Raw genomic sequence first — 24,461 nt, 5'->3', positions numbered from 1 at the left:
CTGTATCCTATAATTATGTTCCATCCTAGCATACTTTTGGTTATTACTATGGATATGATATAAAACTTAGAAAGTTTTTAAAAAAAAATCAGTGGTAACTTTTAATTGAAAATAAGATGCTTCTGTACCTTGTTTTTTATTTTCTGTTTTTTTTTTTTTTTTTACAGTCCAGGTTTTTTATTTTCTTTACCCCCATCATGCCATGAATTCATAGGGAATGGGCTCCAGCAGTTCAGGCTCTTTTCCATTGGTTCTCATGAAGTGTGCTTCCCTGGGTGGAGCAGGCTGGCACTTCAGCTGAACCCAAGTACCTTTCTCTTTGGCTTCCTTCTTTTTCTGATCATTTTCCTTCACTAGTTTCAGGAAGCTATCTTGGCTCTTAGAGTGCTTAACATGCTCGATACGCACATTAATTCTCTTGGCAAGAATCTTGCCCTTAACTTGTTTGCTTACAATGATGCCAACAGCATGCTGGGTAACATTGTAGACTCTCCCAGTTTTGCCATGGTAACATTTGTGGGGCATTCCGTTTTGAACAGTGCCCGTTCCCTTGATATCTACAATATCACCTTTCTTGTAGATTCGCATGTATGCAGCCAAAGGAGCAGCTCCATGTTTTCTAAATGTAGCGGGTGCCCCTCCTCTTTCCCTTGTGTTGGTCATTTTGGTGAATTACTGGAAGATGGCTGTTCTGGCCGAAAAGAAGCTATTTTCTGTTTTTTATTCTCAGCTAAATTGGTGCCTGTCTACATAGCATTTCTGAAAACCCAACCAACCATATCTTTTTGGCTCAACCCATCATTCAAGTTGTTGTCAGAATATAATCTTCAGAAAATTAAAGGCATGACTCTCAGATATAAAATGAAAATGTGATGAAAATTTATTTAATTCCTTAATGAGGGAGCTAGCAAGATGATAAAACTGGTTCAAAGGAGAACTAGAACAACAGGGTTTATGTGGTCCAACAGGGAAAGCATTCTAAAATAATTTTGCTGAGTTAGAGACAAAACTAGTCAATTGTCCTATAAAACAGTAAAACCATATCTGTTACGGTTATATTTCCTACTGGACAGAAATCGTGTGCATTTTGATCACACAAAACCCCACAAATTAACGTCTTAGGTCACAGAGTCTGGGCTTAATTAATAGTAAGTAACAAGACAGTATATCTCCCTATAGAGTTAAGTAATTTTGGGGTGAGGCTGTTAGCAGTGCTCCAGTAAAATACTAAAAGGACGTGCAATCAGCCTTTTATAAGTTTTTTACAGATTATTTTTGTTAATACAATTGACCAGGGTGATACTTTCTGGCCTGACCATTTGTACTACATTGATGGTTTGTGTCGAGCAGTTTAAATACCACCACCAACAATAATAACAGTTTATATTCCATTGTATATATGTGGCACATCTTCTTTATCCATTTATCTGTCGGTGAACACTTAGGTTGCTTCCATGTCCTGGCTATTCTAAATAGTGCTGCAGTGAACATTGTGGTACATGACTCTTTTCGAATTATGGTTTTCTCAGGGTATATGCTCAGTAGTGGGATCGCTGGGTTGTATGGTAGTTCTGTTTTTAGTTTGTTAAGGAACCTCCATACTGTTCTCCATAGTGGCTGTACCAATTCACATTCCCACCAGCAGTGCAAGAGTGTTCCCTTTTCTCCACACCCTCTCCAGCATTTATTGTTTTTAGATTTTTTGATGATAGCCATTCTGACCAGTGTGAAGGGATACCTCATTGTAGTTTTGATTTGCATCTCTCTAATAATTAGTGATGTTGAGCATCCTTTCATGTGTTTGTTGGAAATTTGTATATCTTCTTTGGAGAAATATCTATTTAGGTCTTCTGCCCATTCTTGGATTGGGTTGTTTGTTTTTTTGGTATTGAGCTGCATGAGCTGCCTGTGTATTTTGGAGATTAATCCTTTGTCAGTTGCTTCATTTGCAAATATTTTCTCCCATTCTGAGGGTTGTCTTTTCATCTTGTTTATGGTTTCCTTTGCTGTGCAAAAGCTTTTAAGTTTCATTAGGTCCCATTTATTTTTGTTTTTATTTCCATAACTCTAGGAGGTGGGTCAAAAAGGACTTTGCTGTGATTTATGTCGTAGAGTGTTCTGCCTATGTTTTCCTCTTAAGAGTTTTATAGTGTCTGGCCTTACCTTTAGGTCTTTAATCCATTTTGAGTTTACTTTTGTGTATGGTGTTAGGGAGTTTTCTAATTTCATTCTTTTACATGTAACTGTCCAGTTTTCCCAGCACCACTTATTGAAGAGGCTATCTTTTCTCCATTGTATACTCTTGCCTCCTTTATCAAAGATAAGGTGACCATATGTGTGTGGGCTTGTCTCTGGGCTTTCTATCCTGTTCCATTGATCTATATTTCTGTTTTTGTGTCAGTACCATACTGTCTTGATTACTGTAGCTTTGTAGTATAGTCTGCAGTCAGGGAGCCTGATTCCTCCAGCTCCATTTTTCTTTCTCAAGATTGCTTTGGCTATTTGGGGTCTTTTGTGTTTCCATATAAATTGTGAAATATTTTGTTCTAGTTATGTGAAAAATGCCATTGGCAGTTTGATAGTGATTGCATTGAATCTGTAGATTGCTTTGGGTAGTATAGTCATTTTCACAATATTGATTCTTCCAATCCAAGAACATGTTATATCTCTCCATCTGTTTATATTATCTTTAATTTCTTTCATCAGTCTCCTACAGTTTTCTGCACACAGGTCTTTTGTCTCCTTAGGTAGGTTTATTCCTAGGTATTCTATTCTTTTTGATGCAGTGGTAAATGGGAGTGTTTCCTTAATTTCTCTTTCAGATTTTTCATCATTCGTATATAGGAATGCAAGAGATTTCTGTGCATTAATTTTGTATCCTGCTATTTTACGAAATCCATTGATTAGCTCTAGTAGTTTTCTGGTAGCATCTTTTCTGTGTATAGTATCATGTCATCTGCAAACAGTGACAGTTTTACTTCTTTTTTTCTGATTTGTATTCTTTTTATTTCTTTTTCTTCTCTGATTGCTGTGGCTAAAACTTCCAAAACTATGTTGAATAAGAGTGGTGAGAGTGGGCAGCCTTGTCTTGTTCCTGATCTTAGTGGAAATGGTTTCAGTTTTTCACCATTGAGGATGATGTTGGCTGTGGGTTTGTCATATATGGCCTTTATTATGTTGAGGTAAGTTCTCTCTATGCCTTGTTTCTGGAGAGCTTTTTTCATAAATCGGTGTTGAATTTTGTCGAAAGCTTTCTCTGCATCTATTGAGATGATCATATGGTTTTTCTCCTTCAATTTGTTAATATGGTTTATCACATTGATTGATTTGTGCATATTGAAAAATCCTTGCATTACTGGGATAAACCCCACTTGATCATGGTGTTTTATCCTTTTAATGTGCTGTTGGGTTCTGTTTGCTAGTATTTTGTTGAGGATTTTTGCATCTGTGTTCATCAGTGATATTGGCCTGTAGTTTTCTTTCTTTGTGACATCTTTGTCTGGTTTTGGTATCAGGGTGATGGTGGCCTCATTGAATGAGTTTGGGAATGTCCCTACCTCTGCTATATTTTGGAAGAGTTTGTGAAGGATAGGTATTAGCTCTTCTCTAAATGTTTGATAGAATTCGCCTGTGAAGCCATCTGGTCCTGGACTTTTGTTTGTTGGAAGATTTTTAGTCAGTTTCAATTTCAGTGCTTGTGAATGGTCTGTTTATATTTTCTATTCCTTCCTGGTTCAGTCTCAGGAGGTTGTGCTTTTCTAAGAATTTGTCCATTTCTTCCAGGTTGTCCATTTTATTGGCATATAATTGCTTGTAGTAATCTCTCATGATCCTTTGTATTTCTGCAGTGTCAGTTGTTACTTCTCCTTTTTTATTTCTAATTCTATTGATTTGAGTCTTCTTCCTTTTTTTCTTGATGAGTCTGGCTAGTGGTTTATCAATTTTGTTTCTCTTGTCAAAGAACCGGCTTTTAGTTTTATTGATCTTTGCTATTGTTTTCTTCATTTCTTTTTCATTTCTTTATGATCTGATCTTTATGATTTCTTTCCTTCTGCTAACTTGGGGTTTTTTTTGTTCTTCTTTTTCTAAGTGCTTTAGGTGTAATGTTAGCCCGTTTATATGAGATCTTTCTTGTTTCTTGAGGTACGATTGTTTGAAAGATCTTTTTTTCTGAAGTATAATGGAGAGTAGTCAAGGGAGAATGATCTTCCTGATTGTTAAAAGTCAGTTTTAATAAATGCTGCCTTAAGTTTTAGACATTGTCCTATACATTTGTAGCAATACCATACTTTTATGAAAGAATACCACTGGAATAATTTTAGCTCATATATTAGGAATTAGAATTAGAGTTCCTTTAATATTTTATAAAAAGGCTATTTAAGTATTACTTTATACTGTGTACATTTCCTTTTTGAAATAAGAGCTAGAATTATTTCTTTAAAAAGACTGTGGTCTGTTCCTACCCAATTTCATTCTATGTTAACCGAACAAATACGCTTTACGTACCCCTACCTCATGTGGATTTTGTGCCATGCCTTTTACTATTTATAAGAATTAAGCAATTCTCACCCTGGCTCCCCGTTAGACATACTTATATTGGAAAAAAAAAAATCCCCCAAATACCAGTGCTCAGGGTCCACCCCAGACCATTTAAATTGGAATATTTGGAGATGGGACCTGGTCATAAATATTTTTTGAAAGGGCTCCAGTTGATTCTACAGTTAGGGTTAGTTAACACTTGTATTAAATCAGTAAGCTTTCATGTTTATTTCTCTTGATATTTAAGTTATGAACTGTTTATTTAATTTGGATTATTTTCTTTTTCATATGAAGAAAAATGTAAATTTCTTTTAAAAGATTTTATACTGTTTCACAATGAAATTGTATTTTCTTTGGAATCATCGGAGTGAACTGGTTGTTTTTCTTTTTCCTCTTGTACCTTTATAAGGTCCAAGGAACTGGAGACATCGTCATTTCAAATGCATATGTGGATCTTGTGCCAACAGCTGATGTTTTAGCTAAGACACCATCTGAGGTGGGTTATAACCACTGACATCCAAGTCATACCCTGACTTATGAATTTCAATTAAGATCACTTTAAGAATATTCAGTCTACTTTAGTAAATTAAGAGCTATGAAAGATTCTTAACTCGAACTGGAGAACATTAATTTAAAACTGCTTGGAGAAAAAGGAATATTTTGACAACTTATGAATTTTTAAAAAAACTTTTTTGTGTGGATACTAGGGTATCTTTCAAGAGAATATAAGTAATTTTCTAGTTTTAGAGTAAGTAAATCAGTTGTTTAATGAGAAATCTTAAATAGTATTTGGGAGAAAAATATATTAAAAATTTAAATATCCTGTACCTTTTTCTTGATTTAAAGATTTGTATAATGCTTTGAGTGCAGATATAAAAACAGTAGCATGTATTATTTATTAAAACATTTGTGTTATTCTGTATTAACATGCTGAGACTTTTAATAAAAATATTTATATTTTCTGTCTCCAAAATATTAACTTTGTAATGTCGAGGTTTTCAAACCCATGATCTTTGTCTTTCATTTGCCATATTATCATATAACTGAATGAAAATTAAAATCTCTTTAAAGAGAATCTAAGATCAAAAACTTAAGACATTTTAGAGCTAGACAGAAATTCAGGCTTCGTGTAATCCAGTCCTATTTTAACAAACAGAGAAATGAGACCACAGTAGTTGACTGATTTGCACAGTATCTTCCTGCTGAAGTTAGTTAGGATATAAGTTATCCAGTTAGTTCCTAGTCTACTTGTAAAATATTATTTCTGAATTTTGATAAAAGTAAAATTCTTTTATTAAGAGGAGTGAGGTTCTGGATGACATAAATTAATATAAGGAAAGGTGTGAAAGAAACCTAGTGAGAAAAAACTAGTTTCCCTTATTTATGTGCAGGTTTTTCAAAAAAAAATCACATTGTTGCACTTTTATTTTGTAATAGTTTTTATCCCCTTGAGTCATTTTTACAGAACTTCTAAAATTAAATTAACTTTTCTCTTTTTGCTAGGGTAGGGAGCTTCAGAGTACCCTTGTGTTTGAGGAAATAGGTCGCCGCCTTCAGCATATGGGGGGAGAGGTGGTGAAGAAAGTAAATGCTGTGTTTGAGTGGCATATCACTAAAGGTGAAAATACTGCAGCTAAGTGGAGTAAGTCATGTCCCTGGCTCTATATTTTAAGATAACTCTTAGTCAATAGAGATAAAGTATCCTTGTTATAACTAAAGCCCGTCTCTTTGAAGGTAGGTAAATCTTAACCTTCTTCGGTAAGTTGTTTTTTTATGGAAAATAACGGGTTTCGTGGCACCCAAAGCCATGCATGTTTTTTAGAGATGAAGGGAATCAATTAAAATGAAAATATCTGTTTTAAAGATTTCATTGTAACACCTGAAATTAGTACTTTAAACAGTCACCTTAGCTGTATGCTTCTTTAACTAATCTTCAAATTCCTCTTAAATGTGAAGAAAGTACATCGGGTTAAATGAAATATTTTAAAGTTTTGAGTAATTCTCATTATATTTTAACAGCTTTAAAAATATTTTCTTCATTCCCCCCAAATTAACATTTTGGATTATCACCTTAACTATCAGTATATAATCATAATTATTTTCTTCGTCTATACAGATGGCAATCAAAGGTACTAATTTTATCTAATCTAGGGAAGTTATCTACTAGAGTGCCATGTTAGCAACCTGGCAAGGCATCCAATATAAGCCAAGTTGCTGCAGAGAGAAAGCAGTCACATTTCCATTCACTTCTGTGGAGCTCCAAAAGGACTCTGGTACCATTTTAAGAAGAAAGAGAAGATAAAAAGGGAAAGGGGTAAAAAAAATTCTACCATGTCTTTTGTATCTGTTGTGTAACTACATTCTTAATCATGGCACAAACTTTTCTGTGCTGTGGTCTCTTAAAAGATTGCAGTGTCCAGTTTTAGTTTAATTCTTAAAGTGAAATTGGGGAAGGTAAGATGAAATTACTGAAGATGAGTAAAAAAAATTTTCTAGATCAGAGAATTTTCTTCTTTTTCTGTCTGCATAATAAAAGCACTAGCACTTTTGTGGGCTCACTTTGCTAATCAGCCAGATCTGTTAGCAAGTTTTTAAGTATCCAGTGTCTATATGTCATGACAGAAAAATATGTGGCTTTATCTGATTTCACTGTGCTGTTTCTATATAGGTTAAGGGAAGCGAGTATATATCCATTCTCTTTCTTCAGCATCAGTCAATTATAGATTGCGAGGCCACTGCTTCTAACAATGAGAGTGTCTTTGTTCAGTTTGCTATAACAAATATACTATAGACTGGGTAGGTTCAACAACAGAAATTTATTTTCTCATAGTGTGGAGGCTGGAAGGTGCAGTGTGAGGGTGTCAACATGTTTGGGCTCTAGTGAGAACCCTCTTTCTGGTTTGCAGATGGCCGCCTCCTTACTGTTTCCCCACAAGGCAGAGAGAAAGATCATCTCTCTCATGTCTGTTCTTCTAAGGACACTAACCCCATTATGGAGGCTCTACTCTCATGATCTCACCTAAACCTAATTACCTCCCAAAGGCTCCATTTCCAAATACCATCATTATTTGGAGATTAGGGCTTCAACATATGGATTTTGGAGAAACACAAACATTTATTCCATAGCTGACCGCTATTCATATTTTGAATCATGAAGCATGCTATTAATGAACGCTGACCATCATTTCTTTACCTTTATATTATAAAGTGTTCTAGCCTTACTTTGATTGGTAGAATATTCTTTCTTTATAGAGTATTCTAGCCTTAGGTTTATGTTATAGAGTATTCCGATCTCTAGAGTTGTTGGAGAAAAATGGTGTATCAGTGAATGTTCACTGAAACTTCTTGATTTCTCGTGTTTTTTGTCTTGAGGTCCCAAGGGACAGGATCCTTTCATTTGTAGTCAAGCAGCTGTGGTCCCTTGAATCTGTCTACTGATGTGGTACAAGGAGCATCCAGAATACTTTTTAGCTCAAGGATTTTCCCCATCCTTCATAACTGTGAAGTACAATGGGATCCTGTGTAGTTAAGGTTGGCCAAGAGCCCCTGGAATGCTGAGGGACTCCTGGAAGTGACCTGTGATTGGCTTACACTCCAGGACCATGTTAACTTTCAGGCCCATCTCAAACCTGGTTGTAATCCTTCTCTGGGGACTGTAGGCTAGTGTATGAGATGTAGTATACTATGGTGGTACCTGAAAGCAAGGATTATAGGCTGTGCTTCTGCAAGTCCCACAACTGATGGTATGAACCATCTTCCTTCATTATTTGTATACCACATATCATGCAGATAATCTGTCTATACAGACTTTTTTTTAAAGGAAAGAATCTTTAGGTTTGGGATTTTACTTGCACAGTAGAAACTACTGTTTTGTAGATTTTCATTATTTTTATTCTGAGATGACTATTTTAGAGTGCCTAAATACCTTGTAAATCAGACTGTTTTATTTCTCATTACAATTAAAGATCACTGTAAATGCTCACTGAGACCAAAAAAATTAAAATGTATTTCTAAATCAACTAAAACTTTTTGAGACCATCTTCTATTACATATTCCTAGGAAACATTTTGAAGTTTTGTTCAATTGATTTTGGTTTAATGTAAGTTTCTTTTTAACATAACAATTGCTATTCCTTTTAGGGAGTATATTTTCATTATATAAAATTTGGTATATAAAAGTATAGAGCAGAAAATAATGATGCATAATCCCACTACCTACAGTTAACATTTTGATGTTTGTCCTTCTGGAGGACATTTTTGCTTATAGGAGGTTAATTCAGAAGGGGGTAAAGGAAGCCAAAACATGAAATATGTATTTAGTTACCCAAAGTTCAAAGTGTCTATTTTTTTTTCTAAAAAACTTCATAGATAACAGTGATATGTAGGTATCATCACTTTCTTTCTATTTTCTGTCCTTCCTTCTTTCTATTTATTCATGATGGAATAAAACCTTTTCCCCTATAGATGAAACTATATTAGAAGTTGAGTTATAAATATAAAACACAGGATTTTTGAGGACACCGGTGAAGGAAAGGAATGCGATCTATAAGAGAGAAAACGTGCTGGAATTATGTATCTCACAGTTGGCAGAAAAGAACTCTGTAGAGATTTGTAAAGTATACAAGTGATTCACTCTGGCAAATAGCGTAATTTCTTTCAATATAGTGTCAATAACCAACTAAGATTATCTCCTTATCTTAGTATCACTTTCCTTGTAGAAAGTATTAGAAAATGTGCTTACATTTAATAATTACCTTTAATTAACCTAGGCAAAAGGTTATTTCTTGTATTTTCACCAGAAAAATGGGAATATTAGAAACCTGTTAATAACTACTTGTAATTGATGCTTGTGGCTTTTGTTTGTTTTATCATCTCTTCTTCAGGTCCAAATTTATCAAAGCTAACAATCAAATTAGATCTTGAAGCTTTCTCTGAAAGGGTTCATCATTATCTTTGGTTATCTGCCTGTCTTTTATTTGATCTGATTCTCAGCTGTGTAACTTTTTTCAGTTCTGGTTGTTTTCTCACCATCTTTGTGTCACTGAGCTAAATCAGAGTAGCTGGCAGCAGTAGAAATTATCTAGGTGTTTTGGCTTATGATATTTTAGAAGATGATTCCATGTTGGTATCTCTCTTTTGCATCTTGGTGCTTAATGACATAAAATAGATGATTGAATGCTCTGACTTAGGGAATACCTATTTTTTTTTTTTTTTTACAAGCAGTTTTAAAAATGTTTTGCTAAACAGTTAATCACCAAATTCTTGGTATTTTAAATTGCTGTTAGTTGTCCTAGTCATGTTTGCATTATGGCAGATCCAAACCTGTTTACAGAGAACAGGCTCAGCTCCTTAGTTCACCTATGGAACTGGAGTTACACAAGTGACAGGCCTTGAGCAAGTCTAGGAACCAAGGGGTTTGGGCTCAGTGGCCTGGAAGATGCATGTCAAACCCAAAGATCCTGGACCGTGCCCATCTTCCCTGCTCCTTCCCCTATCTTGCCATTCAAACAACACCAACAATGAATCTCTGGGCAGAATGTGTGTCTGTGTCGGGATTTTTAAAAACCAAATTAGTGTGAGTCTAGAGAGAATGGAGAGAGTTCTGGTGTCAGTGTTGGTTTTGGCTGTGGAGGAGGAGTCTTAGCTGTGTCTTTCGAGGTTAGGCCTCTCTGAGGCCTATCGTGCTTGATCATCTAGGAGCAGGAGGGCTGCCTGGGCGAGGACCCTTCCTCTTTTCTGGGGAACAAGAGTGTGTAATGGAGAGATGTAGCCCCTTGACATGCATAAGAAACCAGAGGGTGGGCCTCAGTGAGGTGCTTTTGGGAAGGAGGCCCAGATCTTGGAATGCTCACTTGCACCTTCTTATCCATACTGATGTGCAAAATATTAATGAAATAAAAAAGAATCAGAAAGAGAGACATTGTAGACTTCTTCAGCTGTTTTGGGAGCTGAAATCAGAACATTGTAGCAAGGTCGTCCTGTTGAGTAAAATCTGTAACACTATCTATTATTTATTATAAAATAAAATTTTTTTATTGAGGTATAGTTGATATACAATATTGTATAAATTTCAGGTATACCACATAGTGATTCACAATTTTTAAAGGTTATATTTCATTTATACTTATTATAAAATATATTTCCTGTGTTGTACAATGTATACAATAGATATAAAGCTTATCTATCTATCTATTTATTTATTTAATACATGACATCGCTGGGTTAGTTTGTTTACTGGATCTATACTTTTTTTTTTAATTGACATACAGTTAATTTATAATGTTGTGTTAGTTTCTGGTGTACAGCAAAGTGATTCAGTTATATATATATACACATATACATATGTATATACATATATATATATTCTTTTCATATTCTTTTTCATTATAGCTTATTACAAGATACAGAATACAGTTCCCTGTGAGAAAGAGTAGGACTTGTTGTTTACGTATTTTTTATATATTAGTTTGTATCTGGTAATCCCAAGCTCCTAATTTATCCCCTCCCCTCTTCCTCCTTTGGTAACTGTAAGTTTGTTTTCTGTCTGTGAGTCTGTTTTTGTTTTGTAAATAAGTTCATATTTTGGATTCCACATATAAATGATATCATATGATATTTGTCTTTCTCTGTTTGACTTACTTCAATTAGTATGATATTCTCTAGGTCCATCTATGTTGCTGCAAATGGCATTATTTCATTCTTATGGCTGAGTAGTAGTCTATTGTGTGTGTGTATACACACACCACATCTTCTTTATCCATTCATCTGTTGATGGACATTTAGGTTGCTTCCATGTCTTGGCTATTGTAAATAGTGCTGCTATGAATATTGGGGTGCATGTATCTTTTCCAGTTAGAATTTTCTCCGGAATTATGCCCAGGAGTGGGATTGCTGGATCATATGGCAACTCTATTTTTGGTTTTTAAGGAGCCTCCATACTGTTCTCCGTAGTGGCTGCACCATTTTACATTCCCACCAACAATATAGAAGGGTTCCTTTTTCTCCACACCCTTTCCAGCATTTATTATTTGTAGACTTTTTGATGATTGCCATTCTGACTGGTGTGAGGTGATATCTCACTGTAGTTTTGATTTGCATTTCTCTAATAATTAGCAGTGTTGAGCAACTTTTCATGTGCTTGTTGGCCATCTGTATGTCTTCTTTGGAGAAATTTCTATTTGGGTTTTATGCCCATTTTTTGGATTTTTTTTTTGATATTGAATTGTATGAGCTGTTTGTATATTTTGGAAATTAAGCCCTGTCTATCACATTGTTTGCAAATATTTTCTCCCAGTGTGGAGGTTATCTTTTCATTTTGTTTATGGTTTTCTTTGCTGTACAAAAGCTTATAAGTTTGATTAGGTTCCATTTATTTATTTTTCCTTTTATTTCTTTTGATTTGGAAAACTGACCTAAGAAAACATTGGTACAATTTACGTCAGATAAATGTTTTGCCTATGCTCTTTTCTAAGAGTTTTCTGGTGTCATGTCATATACTTAAGTCTTTAAGCCATTTTGAGTTGATTTTTGTGTATGGTGTGAGGGTGTGTTCTAACTTCATTAATTTACATGCAGCTGTCCAGCTTTCCCAACACCACTTGCTGAAGAGACTGTCTTTTCTCCATTGTATATTTTTGCCTCCTTTGTCAAAGATTAATTGACCATAGATGTGTGGGTTTATTTCTGGTCTCTCTTCTGTTCCACTGATCCATATATCTGTTTTCGTACCAGTACCATGCCATTTTGATTACTGTAGCTTTTTAGTATTGTCTGAAGTCTGGGAGGGTTATGCCTCCTGCTTTGTTCTTTTTCCTCAGGATTGCTTTGGCAATTCTGGGTCTTCTGTGGTTCCATATAAATTTTAGAATTATTTGTTCTAGTTCTGTGAAAAATGTCATGGGTAATTTGATAGGGATTGTATTAAATCTGTAAATTGCTTTGGGTAGTATGGCCATTTTAACAATATTAATTCTTCCAAGAGCATGGGATATCTTTCCATTTCTTTAAATCATCTTCCATTTCCTTTCAGTGTTTTACAGTTCTCAGCATATGAGCCTTTCACCTCCTTGGTCAGGTTTATTCCTAAGTTTTGTATTTTTTTGATATGATTTTAAAAAGGATTTTTTTTTTTTTTACTTTCCCTTTCTGATATTTCATTGTTAGTGTAAAGAAATGCAACTGTATGTTAATCTTGTATCCTGCTACCTTGCTGAATTTGTTTATCAGTTCTAGTAGTTTTTGTGTGGAATTTTTAGGGTTTTCTGTATTTAGTATCATGTCATCTGCATATAATGACAATTTTACCTCTTTCCTTCTAATGTGGATACCTTTTATTTCTTTTTCTTGTCTGAATGCTGAATAGACTTCCAGTACTATGTTGAATAGGAGTGGTCATCCTTGTCTTGTTCCAGATTTTAGCAGGAAGGTTTTCAGCTTTTCACCATTGAATATTATGTTGGCTGTGGGTTTGTCATAAATAGCTTTTATTAAGTTGAGGTATGTTCCTTGTACACCCACTTTGGTAAGAGTGTTGTAATTTGTAAGGTATATATTCTAAAACCTTCAAAGGTCTCTAAGTCCAAATATATGTTCTCATCTAACACCTTTCCCTCCCCCATTAAATTCTGTAAAGTATAACTGAAATTTTTTGGACTTTTTTAGTGCATTAATGATTATATAAATACTGAGCTAAAATAATTCATAAAGCTTTTAAAATACATTCTGACACAAAAAGAAAATACATATAGCTTGTTCTTCATTTCAGTTAGATTACCCATGACCTGACAGGTATCTGTAAACCTAAGGTGATGGTGGTAGATGACGATCCTCCCGCAGGAGCCATTTGTAACCATGACTTGAGCCACTGTGGAATGGGGAGTTTCACTCCTTTACCCCAAGTTTCTGTATTCTTGCTAAGAACTTCCCCCTTTTTAGCCCTCTTTTCTTTTACCAGCACTAGTTATTAGCTTTCCACAGAAAAAAATATTTTATTGCTTCATAAGAGTCATGGCTGTGAAGCAGCACGTAAAACCAAGTGAGTGAGAGGGCACGTAGACAGCCCTTCATTAGAAGGGCCTTCATTAGCTAACAGACTTATTCCACACTGAAGTATTAAGATGCGTGAGTCCAGTTTTATTCCTGAGCAAGACTAGTACATACAGTGGTCCTTACACTTACTTGTGAAGAATTAAAATCATGTCTGTTGAATGCCAGAGGTTTACTTTTCTTTAGTCTTTCCTTTCTGCCCTCTGACCCCTGCCCGTTATTCTCTCCCTGCTCCCTCCCTGCCTGCCTTCCTCCCTCTCTTTTTCTACCTTTCTTTTTAACTATACAAATAATACATAAAAACACATTTGTAATATGTGTGTACCAATAAGAACAGAGCCTTTGTTCTTCATGCCTTACTTTTAGTACCTTGTACATTGTCTGACACCCATAGAAGAAACTTAACAATGAAGTGAGTGAATGAAGCATAAAAAGCAAAAAGGTCTCCTTCTCACTCTTACTCCTTCCCAGGTAACCGTCATAGTCATGTTATTATTTTTTAGTTTAGTTGGCAAGATTCTCTTCTGTTGACAATGGGAGTGACTTAATTTTCTCTTTGGAGTAGGGCTTGGCTAAGCAGAATGCATGGTTTTGCTTACGTGTGTGTAGCTTTTCCTTGATCCTAAATTGGGAGTTTCCTGACACTCTTAGGGAGAGTGATGCAATCATAGCTTTCGCAGTAGCAGAGAAAGCACATTCAAGAGGCTGAAGCTGGATGAGTGGAATTACCTTCCTGGATGACTGGTCTCAGTCATATATGAGACAATTAAAACTTTCTAAAATGTAACTTTAACATAAAGCTCTGTAAATGTTGTATAGAGAGCAATGAAGGCAAATCTAATAGTTTTTCCAGTTACCCAGCCTGTTTCTGGGAGACTTAATCCTTCTGTCAAAAACATTTAAGGGAAAAGATTTTAATTTTAACGTTTCTTCACAACAATTAGGGCAATAAACATTTTATAAATAAATTATAGCAAACTAATTAGAATACTTTTAAAAATTTAATTTGTCGTTTAATTCATATGACAGAACCTTTGATGAATTCAGGTTTTTGAAAGGTAATTAGAGTGTGCGTTCCCTTCCCCCACCCCAACCAATATGCCATTGTTTTAAAATTCAGTTTTCTTCCTTTGTTGACTACAGAGTCTTTATTTTAATCTAAAGGCCTTAATCATATAACTTCCAACCACTTAACTTCCTTATGTTATTCTACATTGATTCACATTTCAAATATCTGTTGTGTAAACTTCCTCAATGAAGAAAAACTATTATTGATTTGACCATTTTGAAGATCATATTCTTTATAAAGAGGACATCTCAAAAAATCAAGGATTTAAAATTTTTTTCTAAGTGATAGGTAATATATAATGTATTGGGTTGGCCAAGAAGTTCGTTCGGGTCTTCCATATCTTACAGAAAAACCCAAACGAGGTTTTGGCCAACCCAATAGAATAAGTACCACAGTAACTTGGAAACTATAAAAATGTCTGCATTTATTTGGTTTGTGAAGAAAAAAATGACAGACATTTGTTTCTTCCTATTTTTCCCAGCTATTGACCTAAAAAATGGTTCTGGAAAAGTGTATCAAGGCCCTGCAAAAGATTCTGCTGATGTAACCATCACGCTTTCAGATGAAGATTTCATGAAAGTAGTCTTGGGCAAGCTTGATCCTCAGAAGGTAAAGTTCTTAAAATGTTCATTTATTTGTCATTATTGCTTCCTATTTGACAATTGCAGTTTTTTGGCTGACTCCAAAATTCTGATTTATAAGACAGATATCTTGCAACTCTGAGGAAAGACAGAGTGATAGCGGTATTCAAATTGACAGCTCATATATTTTTCTAATGGAGTTTTCAACTGATACTTTTTAAAATTAAATTTTTGGATGGAATTCTTTAGCAGATAAACAATGTAAAACCCACATCTAGACCTTTTAATATATTGTTAGTTCAGAGTTGAAAAACCATATGATATTTCATAAAATTAGACATTCTTTCCTGATATATAAAATTAAGAACTTGTCTTAATCGTCATTGAAAACTGGAAATAGAAGGATGGAACATAATAGCCAGTGTCTTACTGAAGGTAAAACATTTAGAGACATTTCAGTGGAAAATCATGATTGAAACAAGAGTGCCTTTGCTGGCCATTATGAGGTAATATTGTTCTGAAACCTATGGCTAGTCCACAAACACACAAAATTAGATGTAGCAATTAGAATGGAGTAGAAAATATGAATGATTATGTAGCTAGAAATCCCACGAGAATCAACTGATTGATTCTTAGACCAGAAGAGTTGAAACAAGTGGTTGAATGCACAATAATTATTTAAAAATAGCTTTCACATAGCAGCAAAACCAACTAGAGGATATAATTTAAAAATTTTGTTTGTAATCACTACCCAAACTACAAAGTACCAATGAGTACCCTAACAAGAAAAAGCACAGGGCTTATTTGCAGAAAACTATGCAATTTTACAAGGAATGGAGCAATTTGAATAAGGGAGAAAATGTTCAATTTTCCTGGATAAAAAGACTAATTTTAAAAGAATTTTAAAGTAGTATAATGGTTAAAAATACGTTCTTTGGCATCAGATAAATCTAAGTTTGAATCTTAGCTCTGCCACCTACTCTCTAAGCCTTAATTTTCTCATTGTAAAATGAATTGTGATAATCCCATAGGATTGTTATGATAACTAAATCCAATAATATACATGAAGAGCTTAGAATAATGCGTGGTACTGAGTGAGCCCTCAGTTAATTCCTTCCCAGGAATTTATTTAGTACCTCCTTTTATTCAGGTGCTAGATGTGGCTGAACAAGACAGTGCCCCTTCTGGGTAGAGCTTAGTTCTAGAGGGAAATGGAAAAGAAGTATAATTTCAGGTATGAAGAAAAATAAGAGTAATGGGTTATAGCAGTGGTTGGCAAACTTTTTCTGTACAGGGTCCCCCTAGTAAATGTATTCTAAACTTTGCAGGTCAGATGGTCTCTGTTGCACCTACTGAGTTCTGCCATTGTAGAGTTAAAGTAGCCATGGATAATATGTAAACAAATGGATGTGGCTGAGTTCCAGTAAAACTTTGTTTACAAAAACAGGCAGCAGACTGGTTTTGGCCCGTAGGCTGTAGTTTGCCAACCCCTGGATTAGAGTGTGACAGGATAGAGGAACTATTTTAGATCGGATTGTCCAAAAAGGCTTGATAGAGACCTGAACAAAGTGAGGGAAGGAGCTATAAGGCTAAAGAAACAACTATCACCAAGGCTGGAGGCACCGGTAGCTCAGCTTATTGGATACTATAACTGTGAGGAGGCCAGTGGGGAGAGAGGCAGGAGGCGAACAGGGAGAGGTAGGCATGGCGTAGGTCACACAGGACCTTGTAGATGTTGGCAAGACAGTTTAGATCTTGTGTGATAGGAAGCTATTGAGCTGTGGAGTGACATCTGATTTTTAAAGGTCATTGTGGCTGCTGAGTGGCTAATTAAGAGTTCTTTTTAAAGATATATTTGAGGTGCTTATACATAAAGATTAAATGTAGGATTTACAGAAACATTTATATAATTGCTAGGAATATCAGACCTTTGGGGGGGAATGGATTATTCAGTGAATGGTACTGGGCAGTTGCATAGGAAATGGTAGTGCTTTATGTCATTCCATATACCTTAGTCAGTACCATACAGGATGGAATTAAATGTAAAAAAATTAAAGCAGAAGCAAAACTTGATGAAAACCTAGGTGTTCATTATTCTTGGTGACAGTCCTTAGAGAAGTTCTAATTTAATATTAGGGGTTTTCTAAACTCATTTGGCTCAATTACGTCTGCCTCACCTCAGTGCTATCTGTCATCACTATTCTTCAGTTATCAAAGACCTTATATCCCAGTGTACAGTCTCTCTCTCTCTGTCTCTCTCTCTGCATCAACTCTTGTCAACCTTGATGGCTTCCTTCAGGATTTGTAAAAGTGACTTCTCTTAACAGATGACTCTTAGTTTATTGATATTATTTCTAATTTTACTCCATTCTACATCAGCTTTTGTCTTTACTGGGAACATAATATGTACAACTTCCAGTATCTGTTACAAAACATCACCATTTTCCAACACCATCACCTACAGTTTCATTAACTTGTTTTGTTATTCCTGCTACTGCTGTTGAGCTTCACAGAGACCTCCGGTTTGTTGACAATACCACTTTCTATCCATCAGCTCCCTTCTGTCTTCTCTTCTTGTTCAGCTTAGATTCCATGGTCCATCAGATATCTCCCTTGAAAATACCCTCATCTCCCTTGTACCTCTCTCATCTTATTTGCCTGGAAAACTCCACTCTATTTTAACCCTACTCTCTGCCATCTTTGCATCTGTACCTGAATAGATGAAGACGCCAGGAGAAAAGCCATACAACTAGATAAATTGACTTCCCTTTAAAATTTTGATTAGAAGTCTCAAATAGTCTCTACACACTGTCTAGCAATCTTACTGTGATTTTCCACTAAGCCTCCATTCCTGTTGTCTGAGATGAGTATTTCATACCTGTCTTCTCAAAACACCCCCATGCCTACCTCTCTTTCATTTTCAGCTGATGATCTTTCTCATGTTCTTTGGGAGAAAAAAAAGACTTTCAAATGAAAATATTCACTTTCCCATCACTATTTCGTCAGCATCTGCACCTGTCTTCTTTTCTTCCTATACATTACACTGAAGGAAGTCTCCCTCTTCCTGTCAAAGACTTCTTCACTTCTCATCCAAGTATCTACTCAAAGTCATTGCTTCTTCTCCTTTCCACTTTTTTCTGCATCATTCTCTCCCATTCTACTACATAATTGTCCTACAGCATAGAGGCAAGCTAACATCTTGATTTTAAAGCAAACACTCTGTCTTGATATCACATCCCCATCCAGCATACCATATCATTTCTCTGTTCCTTTTCACAAAAGAATTGTCTAAACCAGCACTGTTGAATAGACATAGAATGTGAGCCACATAAGTAATTAAAAATTTTCTAGTAGCCACATTAAAAAAAAGGTTAAGAATAAACTCAAAATGGCTTAAAGACTTGAACATAAGATGTGACACCATAAAACTCCTAGAAGAGATCATGGGCAAAACATTCTCGGACATAAATTGTTCCAATGTTTTCTTAGGTCAGTCTCCCAAGACAATAGAAATAAAAACAAAAATAAACAAATGGGACCTAATCAAACTTACAACTTTTGCACAGCAAAGGAAACCATAAACAAAACGAAAAGACAACCTACAGAATGGGAGAAAATATTTGCAAATGGTGCAAACGACAAGGACTTAATTTCCAAAATATGTAAACAGCTCATACAACTCAACAACAAAAAAACAAACAACCCAATGGAAAAATGAGCAGAGACCTAAATAGACAGTTCTTCAAAGAAGAAATACAGATGTCCAACAGGCACATGAAAAGGTGCTCCACATTGCTAACTATTAGAGAAATGTAAATCAAAACTACAGTGAGGTATCACCTCACCCTAGTCAGAATGGTCATCATTAAAAAGTGTATAAATAACAAATGCTGGAGAGGGTGTGGAGAAAATGGAACCCTCCTACACTGTTGGTGGGAATGTAAGTTGGTGCAGCCACTGTGGAAAACAGTATGGAAGTTCCTTATAAAATTAAAAATAGAATTACCATATGATCCAGCAATCGTGCTCCTGGGCATATATCCTAACAAAACTATAATTCAAAAAGATTCATGCACCCTTATGTTCATAGCAGCACTATTTACAATAGCCAAGACATGAAAACAACCTAAATGTCCATTGACAAATGAATGGATAAAGAAGATGTGGTGTATACAATGCAATACTACTCAGCCATAAAAAAGAATGAAATAATGCATTTGCAGCAACATGGATGCAACTAGAGATTATCATACTAAGTGAAGTAAGTCAGAAAGAGAAAGAAAAATACCATAAGATGTCACTTATATATGGAATCTAAAATATGACACAAATGAACCTACCTATGAAATAGAAACAGAATCATGGACATAGAGAACAGACTGGTGGTTGCCAAGGGGGAGGGGGTTGGGGGAGGGATGGAGTGGGAGGTTGGGGTGAGCAGATGTAAGCTATTATGTATAGAATGTATAAACAACAAGGTCCTACTATATAGCACAGAGAACTCTATTCAATATCCTATGATAAACCATAATGGAAAAGAATATATAAAAAAAAGAATGTATATATATGTATAACTGAATCACTTTGCTGTACAGCAGAAATTAACACAACACAGTAAATCAGCTATACTTTAATAAAAAAATCAAAATAAATTAAAAATCTTAAAAAGAAACAGGTAAAATTAATTTTAATATATTTTATTTAACCCAATACATTCAAATATTTTAACATGTAATCAATATTAAATATTAATGGGATATTTTATATCCTTCTTTAAAAAAAATCTTTAAAATCCAGTGTGTATTTTATACTTACAATACATCTCAGCCAGGGCTAATCATATTTCAAGCACTCAATAGCCGCATGGGCTAGTGGCTACTTTAGTGGGCAGCAAAGGTTTAAGAATTCTGTCTTGACTGCTCTTCTGCCTTCTCTTATCTGACTTCTACATCTGTTACTGCACTGATAATGTTTTTGTGAAGTTCTTGTGATGACCTATATTGCTAAATCCAGTAAATATTTCTCTATCTACATCTTTCTCAGCCTTTCAGTAGCATTCAACTCAGTTAACCACCAACTTCTTGAAATAATCTTATCCCTTGGCTTTCATGATACCTTATTCTCCTGTTTTGCTTTCTCCACCTTTGGCTCTTCCTAATCTCCTTTGGTGTCTTCCTCTTTTACCCCCAACTGTTGAGTTTTGGTGTTTCTCAGGGCTCATTTCAGGGCTCTTCTCTAAGTAACACTCTTCTTAAATGAGTCCATCCATCCTGTGGTATTTAGAGCCATCTACATGTTGACAACTTGCAGATTTAAATGTCTCACTCAGCATCTTCTCTGAGTTCCATAGTGGTGTAACCAGCTCTTCACTTATGTCTCTGATGGCACATCTTACTATGTCCAACTTAGAACTTGTGATTGAGTTTTTTCCCCCATTTTTTTTTGTTTTCAGGAAATGGCACCACGATCTATCTACCCAAATTAGTATGCTCAGTAATGTAAGAATTGTCTTGGCTTCCTTCTTCACCTCTGTATCCTTTCTATCCTTAATCCTGCTTGTTCTTTCTCCAGAACGTATCTTGAGTTCATTTTCTTCTCTTCATCACTAGGGTTATCATCCTGATCCAAGCCTCCATCATCTCTCACCTGGCTTCCTGACTGGTCTTAGTGCTTTTATTCTTGCTTTTCCACCAATATGTTCTTCATACAGGAGCTGGAGTAATCTTTTAAAACTGTGAATCAGATTATGGGTCATTCCACCTGATAAAAACCTCCAAGATTTACTTTTGTACTTGGATAAAATCCAGGCTACATATTATTATATTGTATGTGAAGATTCCCTTGCTTATCTTCCCAGCTTCATCCTGCACTGCTTGCCTCATCACTTACAATGCTAATTCAATTTACGTTGCCTCTCCTCTTAGTTCCTTCCCATCAATTTTTACCCCTTCAATGTCTATTTATTTGCCTTTTCTGGAATTTCTATTCTCATCTTTTTGCATGGCTGGCTTTGTTTCATCCAAAGTAGTTCCCTCCTATTATATTATCTAAGTAGCCTCCTTCATAGCATTTATAACAGGCTTTAATTACTTGTTTGCATTTTACTTTTTGACTCCCCTACTGTAATGTTGGCTCCATGAGAACAGGGAGAGATGTCTCTTTCCTAGCATAGAATATTGCCTAGTGTAATGTAGATGCTCAATTAATACTTGAGTAGATTAAAGCAAGGATAGAAATAAGGAACATAAGCTCAATAGCAGTAGTTTAGGCTATGTAGAAATTAAAAACTTCTGCATGTCAGACTCCATAAGATATGCCATAAACCTGGGGAAAAATAAAATGATGATACATAGTATATTGGTGTTAATAACTTATAAAAATTCTGGACAACACAAAGACCTCAATATAAAAAATGGGCAAACAACATGAACCAGTAATTAATGAAAGAAATAGGTATGACTAACATACATGAGAAAAACTATTAATTTTTCCCAGTATCTAAAACATGCAAATTAAAGCATGTCATTTTTGCCTCAGATTTTCAAAGATTAAGAAAGCAGTATTATTAAGGTTGGGATAAGTGGATTCACACGTAGCTAGAAGGAATATTAATTTAGCAGTCTTTCTGGACAGCACTATGGCAGAGTTTCACTGACTTTCTTCCTTTATGGCCACTTACTGTCTCAGCACTTTTTGCGTGGCACTCCTAGGCCAAAAGAAATACCTAATGGTTCAGTTTATTAAGTAGTTAGATCCAAACAAGGGTAGTTTTCATGTTGTGTTTGACCAATGTCACTGTATTTCCTTCAAAAATTTAAAATATTTTGTAGTGTCTGTTGGAGTTTGGTGTGGTGCCCCAGTGCACTGAGGTGCACAGTTTGAAAACTGTGGTGATATGGAAGCATGGTCAAGAAACTTATTTAAGAAATGCCATGATTTAGTAATTCTTCTTCTAGGAATCTATCCTAAGAAAACAGTTAGATAGGAACAAAGATTTATGTACAAAATTCTTCCACTCAAATAACAACCATCAAATATTGGTATATTTACTTCAAGGAAGTTGGTGTTTTGTTTTGTTGTACACGGGCCTCTCACTGTTGTGGCCTCTCCCGTTGCGGAGCATAGGCTCCAGACGCACAGGCTCAGCGGCCATGGCTCACGGGCCCAGCCACTCCGCGGCATGTGGGATCTTCCCGGTCCGGGGCACGAACCCGTGTCCCCTGCCTCGGCAGGCAGACTCTCAACCACTGCGCCACCAGGGAAGCCCGGAAGTTGGTGTTTTTATTTTAGGTTGTAAGTCCCTCTCAGACTGTAGCACCTGGCAAGCCCGTCTACGAACTGACTCTGCAGGAGTCGCAGACCATCATTTCTGTAACTGCACAGTGAAAGCTGTCTTAGTTTTAAAATTCCAGTCTCTAGTTTGAATGCTTAGCACTTGAACCTGATTGAATGAAATTCTCCTGCAGTATTTTTGGGATAAAAAGTTTAAGCAGTTTTTGCTTTTCCTCCAGTTGGTAAGGATTCGCTTCTGAAATTAAATTGTTGCTAGTTAATAAGCAGGAGATATTATTAAGCAGAGAACACCCGTGTTTAGTCCTGGCCCACTTTTTGTTGGCTCTGTGGCCTTGAGTAGGTTTTTAAGCTTTTGAATTTCTTTTTTGCTGATATGCCCACTTCAGGTTGATGGCTGTGCTTCTCAAGTGATATTTTATTTGTGAGGCTGCTTTGTAATGTTACATGTACATGTAGATGTACATGTACATCTAGCTAAAAATCTAGAGACTTCTTTTTCACTTCATATTCCGTATGTTATTTTCTCAATAAGCTATATTGTGTTTTATCATTTTAATCTTACTGATAGGGAACTTGACACCGGGGGGAGAACTTGCACAAGTTTCTATTGTCAGGTCAGAAAAAAAGTGGTACAGGAGCTCTTAGTGTTTTGACATTATAGTCTTTTGCTTGGTAATAATGAGCTTAATAGCTCCTTCCACATGTCGAATGCTAAGCTAAGCACTTTTCACACTGTTTCATTTAACTCATACAACAAAGCTGCTATTTAGGTGCTGTTGTCATGTCCTTTATAGATAAGGAGGCCAGAGCTCAGAGAGGTTAAGTAATTTGTCCAAGCTCACCTTGCATTTAGTGGCAGAACCTAGATTTTGACCCAGGCATTCTGATGCTACAGCCCAGGATCTATTCACTACTTTGTTACACTATCTTATTTTGCCATTATATGGCCTTCTGTTTCATGAAGATATAATAAATATTTTAAATCTACTTTTGAAAGTTCTGAACTCAGTGTTTTTATTGTTAGTAATACAGTAAAGCCTTTTATTCATATGGTCTTAAATTCACATTTAAGAATATAGACTAAAGCCAGAAGCATAGGTTGAAGCAGAATTCCCAGATCTGTCAATTCAGATAAATTATTCTATGGTTTTCTAAAATACACAAGGAGTCTTTATTTTTTCTTAGATATCTAAAAATATGGGTGTTATCTATAATCATTGAACTATCATTGCTAGATAAAAGTTGCCTTTGTTGTCCAGCGTTATTAACTCAATTGTATTCAGTCTAAGCAATGATCTTTTTAAAAAAGAAATACAATGTGACATGGTAAAGGTTGGTTCTGTCTTTCCCTCTCTCCTTTCCAGGCATTCTTTAGTGGCAGACTGAAGGCCAGAGGGAACATCATGTTGAGCCAGAAGCTTCGGATGATTCTTAAAGAATATGCCAAGCTCTGAAGGACATACTACGTTATTAATTACAATAGAAAAATTAAATACTCTCTTCAACTAAATATGCAAAAGTGATTCAGCAAAAATGGTCAAAATTAAGATACAGGGGAAATTGCTTAACCTTTTCAGATTACAGATAACTTTTCAGATGTTCATTTTCTACTAATTTTTCATGTTATTACTTTTACAAGGAACTGTAAGCTGGCACATGATTATCCTTCTGTTCTTAGACCTATGTCTTCATAATAAAAAACTTTCACTCAAGTCCAGTCTCTTCAGAATTGTGATGGCATTTATAAGTTGTAAGGAAAATGAAATGAGTAGAGGCCACTTTGATGCCTTTTACAGTTTGTTTTGTTATTTTCTCTTCTCTTTATTGATATCCCAATTTTAGCATGAATTTTCGTATATTTATTCATTTTCATACTTTGCTATGATAGATAGTGTTCTGCTTTAAGGCAAGATAAAGGTGTTTGTGTTTTCAAAT

At 35.4% G+C, this 24,461-nt stretch overlaps 1 protein-coding gene and 1 pseudogene across 6 annotated transcripts in view; one reads left to right on the top strand and one right to left on the bottom strand.

Annotated features, from left to right (window-relative positions):
* HSD17B4 (hydroxysteroid 17-beta dehydrogenase 4) overlaps positions 1-24,238 on the top strand; it is a 92,211-nt gene extending 67,973 nt beyond the window's left edge. For 2 of the 6 annotated variants that reach the window (XM_049708511.1, XM_004267485.3), the window contains exons 21-24: positions 4,949-5,035; positions 6,043-6,181; positions 15,134-15,261; positions 23,891-24,238. In XM_049708511.1, the coding sequence (XP_049564468.1) occupies positions 4,949-5,035; positions 6,043-6,181; positions 15,134-15,261; positions 23,891-23,980 (444 nt within the window). In that variant the 3' untranslated portion in view covers positions 23,981-24,238. Of the gene's footprint in view, positions 1-4,948; positions 5,036-6,042; positions 6,182-6,655; positions 6,854-15,133; positions 15,264-23,890 lie in introns of those variants that run through there. The other 4 variants (XR_004482161.2, XR_004482162.2, XR_004482163.2 and 1 more) reach the window with 4 other exon arrangements.
* Positions 130-4,533, bottom strand: LOC105747879 (60S ribosomal protein L21-like; annotated as a pseudogene).
* Positions 24,239-24,461: the final 223 nt, after the last annotated feature.

This window comes from Orcinus orca, chromosome 3 (genome assembly GCF_937001465.1).
Source record: "Orcinus orca chromosome 3, mOrcOrc1.1, whole genome shotgun sequence".
Taxonomy (NCBI): Eukaryota; Metazoa; Chordata; class Mammalia; order Artiodactyla; family Delphinidae; genus Orcinus; species Orcinus orca.
Note: the sequence above shows the minus strand (reverse complement) of the source record. Positions and strands in the feature narration are given on the sequence as shown.